This window comes from Hemitrygon akajei, unplaced genomic scaffold, assembly GCF_048418815.1.
Source record: "Hemitrygon akajei unplaced genomic scaffold, sHemAka1.3 Scf000104, whole genome shotgun sequence".
NCBI classification, from domain to species: domain Eukaryota; kingdom Metazoa; phylum Chordata; class Chondrichthyes; order Myliobatiformes; family Dasyatidae; genus Hemitrygon; species Hemitrygon akajei.
The window spans coordinates 1,489,768-1,505,723 of NW_027331990.1; the positions used below are offsets into that span (position 1 = coordinate 1,489,768).

The 15,956-nt window shown below is 43.1% G+C and overlaps 2 protein-coding genes across 2 annotated transcripts in view; both read left to right on the plus strand.

Annotated features, from left to right (window-relative positions):
- The first annotated feature begins 1,914 nt into the window (after nt 1–1,914).
- The window catches only part of LOC140723196 (uncharacterized), a 46,981-nt gene continuing 32,939 nt past the window's right edge, over nt 1,915–15,956 (plus strand). The window contains exon 1 of the mRNA XM_073037804.1: nt 1,915–1,969. The gene's annotated coding sequence lies outside the window, so the exon portion shown is untranslated. The remainder of the gene's footprint in view (nt 1,970–15,956) is intronic.
- Nucleotides 1,925–14,292, plus strand: LOC140723197 (uncharacterized). The gene is made up of 2 exons (XM_073037805.1): nt 1,925–1,969; nt 9,958–14,292. Exon 2 carries the CDS (start codon nt 10,370–10,372, stop codon nt 11,678–11,680), a length of 1,311 nt encoding a protein of 436 aa, XP_072893906.1. The 5' UTR covers nt 1,925–1,969; nt 9,958–10,369; the 3' UTR covers nt 11,681–14,292.

Below are 15,956 nucleotides of genomic sequence, written 5' to 3' on the forward strand. Positions count from 1 at the left end.
GTTGCGTTGGCCCACAATGCTGTGCCGACCATGTAAATTACTCTGGAAACTGTCTAGAATTTCCCGACCGCATAGACAGCTATTTTCCTAAGTTCCATTTACCTCTCTAAAAGTCTCTTAAAATACCCTATTGTATCCGCCTCTACCACCGGCGCTGGCGGTGCATTCCACACATGCACCACTCTTTGTTTAAAAAACTTAGCACTGACATCTCCTCTGTAGGTACTTCCAAGCAGCTTAAACCTCTGCCCCTCGTGTTAGCCGTTTCAGCCCTGGGAAAAAGCCTCTGGCTATCCACACGACCAATGCCTCTCATCATCTTATACACCTGCATGAATTCCCTGCATGATTTTCTCCAGGCTGAATAAGACGATGAGCTCACTGTGGTTTTGACGTTCTTCAGGGCTCTGTTCAAAGTTGGTTAAACTCCTTCTTCCCTGCTCTTTTCAACGTTTTGGGTCATTTTCACCAATTTTAAAGGACTGTGCCTCAGACAGCTGGGTTGTTGCAATTGTTACGTACCATGAGCAATAGATCACTAATGGAGTCTGGTTTCGATGTTAAATCCATTATCTTTATCAGTATCTACTCCAAATATAAAAGATTAAACGAAATAAAAAGAAGTTAACAATGTTATCGTAGATATGTGTATGTAGAGTTTCCAAACTATCAAGCTTGAGAGACAATGCTTAAAGCCCTAAAATGGTAAAGTAGAGAAGTTCAGTAATCCACGGAATAAGTGAGTGAGAGGAGAGATTTGTAAATCCACACGAACATGTAGAGAGAAGGCAATTACGAAGAATTCCACACACATTCCACGCTGGGTAAACGAAATAACTGTCGCCGAAGATCTTATCCGTTGATTCGTTCCGAAATTCACTTCGAAATATCACCAGGTGACAGTGACAGGAATATCGTCTTCAAGTGGTTACCACAGAACACCCCGATTCCAGAAAGGGCCAACAAAAGTGATACCACAGGATACTCCAGCAAATTCACACAAATGGATTATACGAAGTGACAGTCACACATATCCGTTGTGCACGGTGTGCCGATGATCAACCCGATTTTCTGGGCATGGAAGAGTTCCAACCCACAGCAGTGACAAGCTGAAGTTCCAACAGCTTCTCCTTCTCCTTCTCCCTCTCGCTCTAAGTCTGCCACAGCTTGTGTCTGACGTCACAGTCCCGCCTCACTCAGGCACTTAAAGGGACACTCACAGTAAACGAACCTGCGGTCTCGCAACATAATGCACCTCTAAAGTCTGATAGTAGACTCGCCAGTGAATCTTCCATGGTGCAGAGTCAGAAACCAAAGAGTTACCAGCCTGAGTCAGGGCCTTGGGGCTCCAGAGAGAGATGGGGCCTGGAGTTCACGAGGAGGAGGAGGAATCAAACCAGCAGGCTATGGCTACAAAACAAAGATCGGAATCATTTGGAAACAGGTTGCCCGAAAAAAAAGGTGGTTAATTTCTGCAAAGTACTAGTGGAAATTAGCAGATCAGGCAGTAAATGTGGAGAGGAATAAATAGACAACGTTTAGGCCGAGCCCCTTCAGCTCGATTGTGTACTCAGCTAATTAGTTGCTGCCTGAATTGCAGAGTTCCCCCTGCATTTTGTTTGTGTGCGTCTCTGTATTTCCAACAAATACAGAATCTCCTGTGTTTCAGATCTCCATTTTACTCTGGCATGAGATACACGTTGATATTGAGTATATTGTACATGGGAGCCGCTTTCTGCGTTTAAACAGCTGCAGATTTTTCTATACACACGAAAAAAAATGAGGTACAGACATTGAACCAGTGCTTGCAGAAATGTTTAATGGCACCGTGACTACCCATAAGGACCTGCGTTAAAGTTTTTGCCCGACACTGAAGCACCGATGAAATGCGCAAGCGTCAGGGCTGTGACGTCACCGAGAATGACGCATGCGCACAGTACTCAGAAGGCCTTGGAAACATCGGCTGTAGGTAAGGGCAATTCTCTGTCTCTTTACCTTAAACTCCGATTTCCGGGCAATTCCTATGACCCGCGGACGCCGTGACCCGCAATCCCAGGACAGTCCTGCTCTCTTCCCTCTCTCTCAGCTCCCGATCCGTTCACGGGCCCCAGGGAGCTTCCGGCTGATGACGGAATGGGAACCGATGGATCTCTCAGACAGAGCTGAGCTCCAGCTATCTAAATTAAAGGACTGGGAACTCGGGAAAAGTGAACAAAATCTTTTACATCATCAGTTGAGAAAATCACTTTTGTTCTGCCTTCATTCACAAACAAGAAAAAAAATCTGCAGATGCTGGAAATGCAAGCAACGCACACACAATGCCGGCGGAATTCAACATCAGTACTCTTTTTCATAGGTGCTGCCTGGCCTGCTGAGTTCCTCCTGCATTTTGTGTGTGTTGCTTGTTCTAACTTTTCTACCAGTGAGAACATGTTTTGTCTCGTTCTCTCTGTGTACATAATGATATCAAACACCTTTGCCCTGTGCAACAAATAGCTTTCACATCACAGATGTGCCAGACTCCAATGACACAGACTACTGTCTTTCCCTTTATATTCATTGGCATTACCATCACTGAGTTCACCACTGTCAGTCATTTGGGGGAGAGTTCAGGGGTAATATTTATGTAGAATACAGAAACTGGTGATACCTGTGTATATTGTGGTGATGCAAAAGTTGCTGGAGAATTTGCAAGTGGGAAGAAGTGGAGTGATATTTGGAAATGTGACTTTTTGAAGTGTAATTTAGCAAGCAAACCACATATGGACAAAGTGCAAAAGCTCTGGTGAGAAAATCCTTCATTACCTGTTACAGGCCTGTTACACAGGTTGTGTGAGAGTGCAGGTGAACTTGATCAGACCCAGAGGAGATCAAAGTTCTTTTCAACAGTGATTTGCTAGCTGTTAAAATGAATACCTCTCTATATAAAATTCACTGTGCACATGTTGTCACTGGCTAAAAATGCACAGTACAAGATTTATGTGCACACTGGTTATTACAAATTAGAGGGGATATTGGAGGGGAGGTGGGGAGACCTCCAGTGTCCCTGATGCCCTCACCTACCAGATGTGCATCCAGCTGCAGCTTGTAACCCTGCACTTCAAAGAGTTGGAACTTGAAATGGATGAATTCTGGATCATCCAGGAGTTGGAGCGGGTGATAGTTATGACATGAAGAAAGGTGAGTTACACCCAAGGTGCAGGACACAGGAAACTGGGTGAGAGTCAGGAAGGGGAATGCGGTTAAATAGCCATTGCAGAGTACTCTTGTGACCATTCCCCACAACAACAGGTAGACCACTTTAGAAACCATTGGGGGGAATTGCCTGGCAGAGGAAAGTCAAAGGGGTGATAGGGGATTGGTTAGTTAGGGGAATAGACCAGGAAAGGGTCTAATATTCTAGCAGTAAGGCTTGCTAGAGCTAGTGTGGAGGGTGATGTAAATTGTAAGGGGAATAGGAGCCAGAATGACAGAACAGGTAGTAGAGAGATTGTATTGAATTGACTTTATTATGTGCATCCTTCATATACATGAGGAGTGGAAACCTTTACGTTACATCTCCATCTAAATGTGCAATGTGTAGTTTATAGTAATTAATAATAAATAGTTTGTACATAGGACAGTCAATACAACATGGAAGTGCAATTGTATCAGCATGAATGAATCAGTCTGATGGCCTGGTGGAAGATGATGTCCCGGAGCCTGTGGGTCCTTTTGCTGTGGTACTGTTTCCTGGATGGGAACAGCAGGAACAGTTGGTGTATGTGGTGAATTAGGTCCCCAAAATCCTTTGGGCCCCTTTTACACACCTGTCTTTGTAAATGTCCTGAATCATGGGAAGTTCACATCTGCAGATATGCTGGGCTGTCCGCACCTCTCTCTGTAGGTTCCTGCGATTAAGCGAAGTACAGTTCCCATACCAGGCTGTGATGCAGCTGGTCAGGATGCTTTCAATTCTGTCCCTGTAGAAAGTTCTTAGGATTTGGGGTCCCATCCCAAATTTCTTCAGCCGTCTGAAGTGAAAGAGGTGCTGTTTTGCTTTTCTCACAACATAGCCAGTATGTGCAGACAAAGTGAAATCTTGGTGATGTTTATACCAAAGAACTTAAAGCTGTTCACCCTCTCAACCCCAGATCCATTGATGTTAATGGTGGTTTGCCAGTCTCCATACCTCCTGTCGTCCACAATCAGCTCCTTTGTTTTTGTGCCAGTCAGGGAGAGTTTGTTTTCTTGACACCAGTCCGATGTTGTTCAGACCTCAGATAGAGTCAGCAATCAAATGGTTGAGCCTGGTGCGATGAATGTGCTGAGCTGTGTATATCACAATGCAAGAAGCATCGTAGGAAAGCCAGATGAGCTCAGGACAGGGAATTATGATGTTGTAGCCATTACTGGGACTTGGTTGCACCCAACACTCTGAGGGGTTTAGAGGAACAAATTTGTAGAGAGATCGCAGACCATGTCAAGAAACAAAGGTTGATGCAGTAAGTGAATTTAACTTCCCATATATTGACCAGGACACCCATACTGTAAATGGACTAGATGCAGCAGAGTTTGTCAAATGTGCCCTTAATCAGTACGTAGAATTCCCGATGTGGAAGTGTGCAATAAGCCATTAGGAAATGATCCAGGGCTGGTGACAGAAATTAGTGATCATAATGCCATGAGATTCAAAGTAACTATGGAGAAAGGGAGGTCTGGACCACGGGTTGAGATTCTAAATTGGAGAAAGGTCAATTTTGATGGTATCAGAAAGGATCTGTCAAGTGTGGTTTTGGACAGGCTGTTTTCTGGCAAAGGAGTACTTGTAAGTGGGAGGCCTTCAGAAATGAAATTTTGAGGGTGTACAGTTTGTACATGCCTGTCAAAATAAAAGTTGAAAGGTACCTGGTGCAGGGAACCTGGGTTTTCAAGAGAGATTGAAGCCCCGGATATTTTGTTCCTTTAAATGCCTCAGACATTGCCTTGGTTTTCTGTGCTACCAAGACTCATTAATGACTACAATATCGTGACTCCACGCCCTGAGCTCATCTGACGTTTTTTGACTTGTCTTCTGTTGGTTTCTAAAAGCTTCCCAATAGTTTTTGCTCTTTTGTTTGCCCTCTCTTTGGCTTTTATGTCGGCTTTGGCTTCTCATTTCAGCCACGGTTGTGTCCTCCTGCTTCCACTTCTTTGGGATGTATCGATCACTCAGCTCCCGAATTGCTCCCAGAAACTCCAGCCATTGCAGCTCCGTTGTCCCTCCTACCTTTTCCCTTCCAAACAAGTTTGGCCAACTTCTCTGCCATAGAAACATGGAGAAGTTCAGTACAGAAACAGGCTACTTGGCCCATCTAGTCAATGCTGAAAAAACATTTAAGCTGTCCAATACAACTACCTGCTCCAGGACCATCACCCTCCATACCCCTACAATCCAGGTACCTATCAAACTTCTCTTAATTGTGAAACTGAGCTCATGTTCACCACTTGTGCTGGCATCTCATTCCACACTCTCACGACCATTTCAGTAAAGAGCTTTTCCAAATGTTTCTGTTAAATTTTCACCTTCCCCACTTACCCATGACCTCTGGTTATCATCCCACCCAACCTCAGTGGAAAAAACTGTTTGCATTTACCCGATCCATACCCTCATAATTTTCTATACTTCTAACAAATCCTCAAAGCAATTTTTAATTTCCTTGTTTATATTTAGAGCCTTTCTTAGGTGTATAAAATGATGAGGGGTATTGAACGTGCGGATAGCCAGAGGTTTTTTCTCAGGGTTGAAATGGCTAACTTGAGGGGGCATAGTTTCAAAGTGCTTGGAAATAGCTACCGTGGGGATGTCAGCCGTAGGTGTTTTTTTTTACACAGAGAGTAGTGGGTGCGTGCAATCCACTGCCGGCAGCAGTGGTCGAGGCAGATACAATAGGGTCTTTTAACAGCCTCTTAGATAGGTACATGGAGCTTAGGAAAATACAGGGCTATGCGCTAGGGAAATTCTGGGCAGTTACATGGTTGGCACAACATTTTACGCTGAATAACCTGGAATATGCTGTGGACTTTATGTTTGAAATTTGAACAGCAATGTAACTTCTCTTCTTTAAACTGTACATGTCTAGGATTTTAATGCCACTTTTCCACACTCCCATAGACCCTTTGTCCATCTCCTGAGTAAATAGAGATGAAAAATTATTTAAGATCTCCGCCATCTGTTTAGGTTCCACACGTGGATTGCACTCTCTCTCGGAGGCTGCTTCGAGGGTCTCTCTCTCCTGAAGCAAATACATTTCTTTTTATATCATGCAGTCACGTACACAGATACATGTGGGTTCACCCCCCCCCCTTAGTTTCTCTACAGATGAGTAATGTTAACTTTATCAGTCATAAATTGTTTGTATAACAGTTTTATTTGCTACTATGTCTGGATGCAGACAGACACAGGCCCACCTCCCAAAGTCTGCTGCCCTTGTAAATAGTCACTCCCTCTTGTGTTAATATGCTTCTCACACCAAGGCTGCTGTCACCTGCTCAGCTTATGGGAAAGCATTTGTGCATTTCTACTCACTTTCTCAAGCTCATGGCTGCTATGACCTTTAAAAAAAATAGCCAGGGTCCTAAGCAGCCTACGAGATGCTGACTTCTTGATATTACAGTGATATCTTAATTCCAGGTGTTGATCCACGCCCTTAACACATCCACCTTGTCCTACACTGTTACTTGATTTGAAATATACAGGGTTCAGCATATTCACAGCACCATGCTCAACTTTTTCATTCCTGACTTTGTCTGAGGACTGAAAACAACTGTCTGCACAACCCCTCCACTATCTGTTCTGTTATTCAGGCTCCCATTCCCCCTGCAACTTTAGATTAACCCCCTCCCCTTACCCCCACCTCCCACCATGCAGGTCTATCAGCCCTTTGGCTTTCCTCTCCCAGATCTATAAAAAGGGAGGTGCATACCAGGTACAGGTAAATAGGAAGAAATGGGGTACAGGAAATTCAAGTGAACACTTATGAAAGAAATAAAAGAAGGCATGAGGTTGCCCCAGCAGACAAGGTGGAGGAGAATCCTCAGAGACTCTGAAGATATATTGAGAGCAAAAAGATTGTAAGCGAAAAAAAAATCATCTGAAAGATCAGAATATGAGGAGACAAAATAGATGGGGGAGATATTTTTCTGCTTCCATATTTACACAGAAGATGGTCACAGAGTCTATAGAAGTGAGGCAAAGCAGCATCAACTCCATGGACCCTGTACAGATTACAGAGGTGGAGGTGTTTGCTGTCTTAAGGGAAATTACCATGGATAAGTCCCCAGGGCCTGACAAGTTGTTCCCTCGGACCCTGTGGAAGACAAGTGCAGAAATTGTCGGGGCCAAAGCACAGATGTTTAAATCACCGTTAGTGACAGGTGAGGCACTGGAGGATTGGAGGACAGCCAGTGTTGTTCCGCAGTTCAAGAAAGGCTCTAAAAATAAACTAGGAAATTATACATTGGTGAGCCTGATATCACTAGTGGGAAAGTTATTGGAAAGTGTGTGCAGGAGGCAGATATTTCATTTTAAAATCTTTTTTTAATAAATTATTATTGATGATTAACAAAAAAGATACATTAAGTCAATATGTCATTATGTACAATAAAAATTAAATTAGCAAATAACTGATTAACAAAGCTAAGCAATATATCAGTAATAATAAGAAAAAATAAAGTTTTAAGAATATTTTTTGAAAGAAAAAGAAACAAAAAACCTGAAAGTAAAAAACAAAAAAAAAGCATTAGGAGCAGAACCCCGGAGCTATACATCATACACGCTTGCATAAAAAAAAACATCAAACCACCAACTCAAATCCATTTAAAGAAAAATCAGAAGGAAACCATATTAATTAACTCAAATCAGATGATAGAGGTGGGCAAATGAACTCCACCTTTTCTCAAAATCAAATCGAGAATCAAAAGTTCGACTTCTGATTTTAGCCAAACTAAGACAGCATCACCTGAGAAAACCATTGTATCAAAGTAGGAGCAGAAGCATCTTTCCATTTCAACAAAATAGCCCTTCTGGCCAATAATGTAACAAATGCAATTACATGTTGGTTTGATGGTGAAATACCATGAATATATTGAGGGATTATGCCAAATAAAAAAGGTTGTAAATTAATTTTTAAAACTTTAGAAATTGTAGAGAAAATAGACTTCCAAAAATGTTTCAGTACAGAACATGACCAAAACATATAGGAGCTGGATATACAAGTATTCGGATCAATGTGGACTGATTCAGGATAGGCAGCATGGCTTTCAGCATGGTAGGTCATGTCTAAACCATATATTCTCTCGAGGAAGTTATCAGGAAAGTCGATGAAGGCAAGTCAGTGGATGTTGTCTACATGGACTTTAACAAGGCACTTGACGAAGTCTCATATGGGATGTTGGTCAAGAAGGTTCAGTCACTCAGCATTCAAGATGAGATAGTAAATTGGACGAGTAAATTGGGAGAAGCCAGAGTGTGGTGGCGGATGGTTGCCTCTCTGACCGGAGGCCTGTGACTAGTGGTTGCCACAAGGATCACTGCTGGATCTGTTGTTGTTTGTCATCTATATCAGTAATCTGAATGTTAACATGGTTAGCTGGATCAGCAACTTTGTGGATGAAACCAAGATTGTGGTGTAGTGAACAGCAAGGAAGACTATCATAGCTTGCAGTGTGATCTGGACCCGCTGAAAAAATGGGTTATGAAATGCAAAATGGAATTTAATGGAGACAAGTTGCATTTTGGAAGGACCTAGGTCTTACACAGTGAATGGGAGGGCACTGAGGAACACTGTAGAAGAAAGGGATCTGGGAATACAGATTCACTGGGAATTCACTGCAAGTGGTGTCACAGTTTGATAGGGACGGAAAGAAAGATTTTGTCACATTGGCCTTCATAAACCAAAGTACTGAGTACAGGAGATGGATGTATTGTTGACTTTGTACAAGACATTGGTGAGGCCTAATTTGGAGTATTGTGTGCAGTTTCGGTCACCTACCTACATGAAAGATGTAAAAGAGGTTGAAAGAGTTCAGAGAAAATTTACAAGGATGTTGCCAGGTCTGGAGCACTTGGATTATAAGGGAAGATTGTACAGGTCAGGACTTTATTCCTTGGATCATACAAGACTGAGGGGAGATTTGATTGTGATAGAGGGGCATAGCTAGGGTAAATGCAAGCTGGCTTTTGCCACTGAGATGGGGTGGGACTACAACCAGCGACCATGGGTTAAGGGTGAAAGGTGAAACGTTAAGGGAAACATGAGGGGAAACTTCTTCACACAGACAGTCATCTGGGTGTGGAATGAGCAGCCAGCACAAGTGGTGCAATTTCAGCATTTAAGATGTTTGTATAGGTACCTAAATGATAAGGGTATGGGAGTGTGCAGTTGAAGTAGTTCAGCACTAACTAGATGGCCCAAAGGGCCTGTTTCTGTGTTGTAATTTTCTATTACTGTAACAAGAACCTGAAATAATACAAAAATTCATTCTAAGTCCTTTTAACAGCTGTGAAGACCAACCATTCATCGCAGCAAGAATTTTTTTTATATGGCGTTAAAACTGTGGCACGTTAAGTTAAGGAAAATCCCAGTTGCACATCAAGAAAGACTATTTGCATGAGACTGTTTCAGTTACTGTGGGGCCAGGCACCCATGCTGCTCAGCAGGAACAGGGAATAATACCAATGGATAGAGTCAAACTGAGCCAAGGTACAAATTGGAGATGGCAGAAATGCCCCATTCCTATAGAGACACAAGAGCATGAGGAAATTGATGGTGATTCCAGATACCAGCACTGTGCCCAGTCAGGAGATGATTTCTCTGTCCAACTTGGGTTGAACCTCACTGTAACAGTGTGATACCAGATCAAACCTTGGCAACTCAAGTGATCTCATCTGTAATGTTGTCCTACACCCATTGATGGATTTTGTAAATCTTGTTACAGGTTGAAAATGAGAAGGAATTTATCTCCAAGACTCTCAAACACGGCACGCCAGTTTTGCTGTCTCTGACTAGATACTTAAGAAGTGGAGCAAGAGATTCAATAGACCATCTGTCCAGCTCAGACTGTGGGGAGTGACTCACTCGGTCATTTGGCCAACTAGCATGTCCGGCATTTTACGCAGAGGAAAGGCCATTCACCTGCTCAGACAGAGGGAATGGATTGACTCGGTTATCTCAATTGAAGGTACATCAGCAAGTTCACACTGGGCAAGGCCATTCACCTGTTCCGTGTGTGGGAAGGGATTCAGTCAGTCTTCCCACCTGTGGACACACCAGTCAGTTCACAACACACCAGGCAGAGGCTGGTCATCTGCTGAACTTCTGGGAAAGGATTCGCTCAGTCATCTGACCTAATGGCTCATCAGCGAGTTCACACTGGGGAAAAGTCATTCACCTGCTCAGATTGTGGGAAGAGATTCACTCATTCATCCACCCTACAGAGTCACCAGCGAGTTCACACTGGGGAGAAGCCGTTCACTTGCTCAGTCTGTGGGAAGAGATTCACTCAGTCATCCACCCTACAGAGTCACCAGCGAGTCCACACTGGGGAGAAGCCGTTCACTTGCTCAGTCTGTGGGAAGAGATTCACTCAGTCATCTCAACTACAGAGTCATCAGCGAGTTCACACTGGGGAGAAGCCATTCACCTGCTCAGAATGTGGGAAGGGATTCACTCATTCATCCACCCTACAGAGTCATCAGCGAGTTCACACTGGGGAGAAGCCGTTCATCTGCTCAGACTGTGGGAAGGGATTCACTCATTCATCCACCCTACAGAGACATCAGCGAGTTCACACTGGGGAAAAGCCGTTCACTTGCTCAGAATGTGGGAAGGGATTCATTGATTCATCCAGCCTACAGAGACATCAGCGAGTTCACACTGGGGAGAAGCCATTCACCTGCTCAGAATGTGGGAAGGGATTCACTCAGTTATCCAACCTACTGAGTCATCAGCGAGTTCACACTGGTGTGAGGCCGTTCACCTGCACAATCTGTGGGAAGAGATTCACACAGTCATCCACCCTACTGAGCCACCAGCGAGTTCACACTGGAGAGAGGCCGTTCACCTGCTCAGACTGTGGGAAGAGATTCACTCATTCATCCACCCTACTGAGTCACCAGCGATTTCACACTGGGGAGAGGCCGTTCACCTGTTCAATCTGTGGGGAGAGATTCACTCGGTCATCCGACCTACAGAGTCACCAACGAGTTCACACTGGGGAGAAGCCGTTCACTTGCTCAGTCTGTGGGAAGGGATTCACTCAGTCATCCACACTACAGAGTCACCAGCGATTTCACACTGGTGAGAGGCCGTTCACCTGCTCAGAATGTGGGAAGAGATTCACTCAATCTTCCACCCTACAGAGACATCAGAGAGTTCATACCGGTGAGAAGCCGTTCAACTGCTCAGAATGTGGGAAACAGTTCACTCTGTCATCCCACCTAGTGGAACACCAGCGAGTTCACACTGGGGAGAGGCCTTTCACCTGCTCAGAATGTGGGAAGAGATTCACTCACTCATCCAACCTACAGACTCATCAGCGAGTTCACACTGGGGAGAAGCCGTTCACCTGCTCAGAATGTGGGAAGAATTTCACTCGCTCTTCCTCCCTACAGAGACATCAGCGAGTTCACACCGGGGAGAAGCCGTTCATCTGTTCATAATTTGGGAAAGGATTCACTCAGTCATCCCAACTACTGGCACACCAGTCAGTTCACAATGGGAAGTGGCCGTTATTATGAATCCCTAGGTTTTGTTTGCTGTGGAAAGTCATCTTAAGAGAGAGAGAGACAGAAATTAGGATGGTGAGTCAGTCTGACTTGCAGGTTGTTTAATTCGCCCACAGCTTGTTTAGTTTTAACCGAGGACACAGACACTCAGACGAAGACGAAGGAGGAAAAGTGGAAGGATTAGAATCGGGGAACTAGTGGCCGAGGGTCACTGATTGGAACTTTTCTATGACCACAAGGGTGGGTAAATTATCAATTCACCATACATCGAATGTGTGGTTATCACCTCGTTTGTTCCATAGGTGTGGATCGGATTTGGCATATCCTGTGAAGACCACTTATGTGTTAACGCTTGGCTGCGTGTGGTGTGGTAATTCACTTGAAGACGATACCCTTTGTGACAAGTCACTTTCGGTGATAATTTGTATGTGGATTTGGAACGATGAAGCATAAAACCTACAGCGACTGTTGTCTCGTTTTACCACGTTGGAGCCTGTGGAATTCGACATAATTGCCTTCTCTCGCTATTTACCCTGGATTACAAATATCTCTCTCATCACCTATTCTGTGGTTGAACTGAACTTTCATACTCTTAACGCATCAAGACTCGAAGCCTTGTTTCCCCCAAGCTCAATAGTTTGGAAGTTATATTTACACACACATATACACATAACTTCTGATTATCTTGCTTAAGTTACTGTATTATAACTAGGATCTAATAAAGATTGTTTTAACATCAAAAACAGACTCCAGCTGTAGTCTATTGCTGCTGGTTTGTTTCTAAAGGGTTACGATTCATAACAAAATTGGGGCTGTGTCCGGGATATGAACAGATTTGGGGGCATATTGATTGATAAATTATTGATTTCATTGGGGAAATCCCTTTTGATTTATTTGTGTGTGGAATATCAGCAGCAATAGATGTTGATAGATTTCCGGAAGTGCCAACCTCTGAGGCATTAGAGGACGCCAGTAGGATTGAGTTGTCGAGTATTGCTAAAAGGTTAAAACTTGCTAAGGTGAAATTGACAATGAAGAGAGCACAGATGAAGAGGATAATAGCAGAACATTATGTATCTGAAGGTGTGTTTAACGTGGAGGAGTTGGAGGTGTTTCCTGAAAGTAAACCTAGTGAGCTTGAGGTCCAGTACAAGTTAGAAAAATTAAAGATGGAGGCTGCGGAAAGGCAGAGGCAGTTTGAGGCTAGAAAGGCAGAAAAACAGAGGGAGGAAACAGAAAGACAGAGGGTGTTCGAGCTGGAAAAGATAGAGAGATTGCAGCAAAGGGGTCTAGTGTTAGAATCTGGTGATGTTTGAGGCCAGTGAGGAAGTTAAATTGGTAGAACAAACATGAGGAAAGTGGTTCGACAGTGGATCTTCCTATAGATGCTGCCTGGTCTGCTGTGTTCCACCAGCATTTTGTGTGTGTTAGTTAAATTGGTACCTCCTTTTTACGAGGCAGAGTTTGATGAATACTTTCAGCTGTTTTGAGAAGGTTGCTCAGAGTTTAAAGTGGCCAAAAGAGGATTGGCATATTCTCTTACAAAGTGTAATTAAGGGGCAGGCTCAGCAAGCATATTCTGCTTTGACAGTTGATGAAGCAGCTGATTATGACATAGTGAAACAGGCTGTGCTCTCAGCTTATGAGATGGTCCCTGAAGCATACAGGCAAAAGTTTAGAAATTTGAGGAAATCTGGTGAGTCAGACTTATATGGAATTTGCTTATGAGAAGTTTGTGTGTTTTGACCACTGGTGCACATATAAAAATGTAAATGATGATTTTAACAGCTTTAAAGAGTTGGTTTTAATTGAACAATTCGAAAGGCGCATCCCTGATGACATAAAGACATATTTAGATGAAAAGGATGCTGCCACTTTGCAGGAGTCTGCTAGATTAGCAGATTAGTTTGCTTTAACTCATAAGGTTAAGTTTACCTTGAATAAGAGCTTCCAAAGTAGTAGCAGGGATCACCAGGGTAAACCAAAAATTAATGCTGGGACGAGTGACAAGAGTAAGGATGAAAAGAAGCAGTTGAAGGAGAAATATTCTGGTCTTACTTGTTATTGTAAGAAAGCTGCTCATATGATGGCCAATTGTTCAATTTGAACTTGGATTTGGTCAGAGAGTGAGGCACCTTTGACCTTGGAACAGTGGATTGATGGGGATGTACATGTTAACTTGTTAGACTATGTTTTGAAGTTCAAAAACAAACTACACCAGTCTTGTAGTCTAGCAAGACATCTGAAGAAGAAAAAGAAAAAAGAACCAGTCCTGAATGCCTGTGTTCAGTATGTTGAAGCACCTATAACCCCACAGGGTTCTGAACATTCTGTTGAGACTCAGTTAAGTACTGAGAGGTCTGACCGAGTTAAGAAGGGATTTGATTATTTTATGTCTGATGGGTTTGTATTAGTAAAGGAAGGGTCTACGAAGGTACCAGTGAAAATTCTTCAAGATGCTGAGGATTCTCAGTCACTTATATGAGACAGCGTTCTAAAGTTTGGTGATGAGACTGACACTGGTGAGGTAAATCTTATTAAAGGCATTGGGGGCGGCGTGGTTTTTGTGCCATTGCCCAAGGTACCTTTAAGTCAGGGTTGGTTTCCAGACCTGTTAAGATCAGATTGTGCTCCAGTTTACTGGTGGAAGATGTTACTTTGCTGTTAGGGAATGACCTGGCAGATGGTAAAGTTGTTCCTGTAGTGCAGTTGACAACTAAGCCAACCACTGACGACCCTCAGATGGATTTTATCATTTATCCTTCCTGTGCAGTAACTCACAGTATGGCTAAAAAGTCTGCCGACGCAGACAGTTCTGTGCAGCATGATTCTGATACCAGTGATAGCCAAAATCGGTATTCAGATTATGCTGACTTGTCAGGGACTTTTCTGCCTTCAATGTTTCAACAAGATTCATGTAGACAGTCTGATGAGAAAGACTTATCCCTGTCTAGGAAGGAGTTTATAGCAGAACAGAACCGAGACCCTGAGATTGAAGCTTTAAAAGAAACAGCTCTCTCTGATGATGAGATTAAGAAAGTGCCAGTCGGGTATTATCCCAAGGATGGAGTGTTAATGAGGAAGTGGATGCCACCTGCTACACCTGTGAGTGAGGAATGGGCAATTGTTCACCAAGTTGTAGTTCCTAAAGTTTACAGGACTGAAAATTTAACTTTGGCCCACAGTATGTCCTTAGGTGGCCATTTTGGAGTGAATTAAACTGTAAAAAGGATTATGAAGGAATTTTACTGGCCTAATTTGAGGAAAGATGTTGTGATCTTTTGCAGAACCTGCCGCACTTGTCAGGTTGTGGGTAAACCTAATCAGGCCGTAGCAGTGGCCCCACTGTGGCCTGTACCTGCATTCGGTGAACCCTTTTCCAAAGTTATAGTGGATTGTGTTGGCCCATTGCCAAAGACTAAAGCTGGCCATCAGTATTTGCTAACTATTATGTGTACTGCATCCAGATTCTCAGAGGCAATACCTCTCAGGAATATTAAAGCTAAAATGTGGCAAAGGCTCTTACCAAGTTTTTTACTTTATTTGGTTTGCCTAAAGAAATCCAGTCTGATCAAGGAAGTAATTTTACATCTGGATTATTCCAGCAGGTAGTTTATGAACTGGGAGCTAAACGAATTACATCATCTGCATACCATCCAGAATCACAAGGGGTTTAGAAAGATCTCATTCTACCCTCAAAACAATGATTAAGACATACTGTGTTGAAAATGGAAAAGACTGCGATGAAGGAATACATTTGCTTTTGTTCGCAGTAAGAGAGTCGGTACAGGAATCACTGGGCTTTAGTCCATTTGAACTTGTATTTGGTCAGAGAGTGAGGGGACCTTTGACCTTGTTAAAGGAACAGTGGATTGATGGGATGTACATGTTAACTTGTTAGACTATGTTTTGAAGTTCAAAAACAAACTACACCAGTCCTGTAGTCTAGTAAGACAAAATTTAAAGATTTGTCGAAACACAATGAAGTTTTGGTTTGATAAGCAGACTTGTGAAAGAAAATACCAGGTGGGGGGTAAGGTGCTTGCCTTATTTCCAATGTGGCTGAACCCACTTAAGGTGAAACTCAATGGACCATATGAAATAGTCTCTCAAGTTAACTATCTGAATTATGTTATTAAAAGATCCGACCAACGTAAAATAACACAGGTGGTACACATAAATAAGATAAAGCCTTATGTTGACAAGCAGG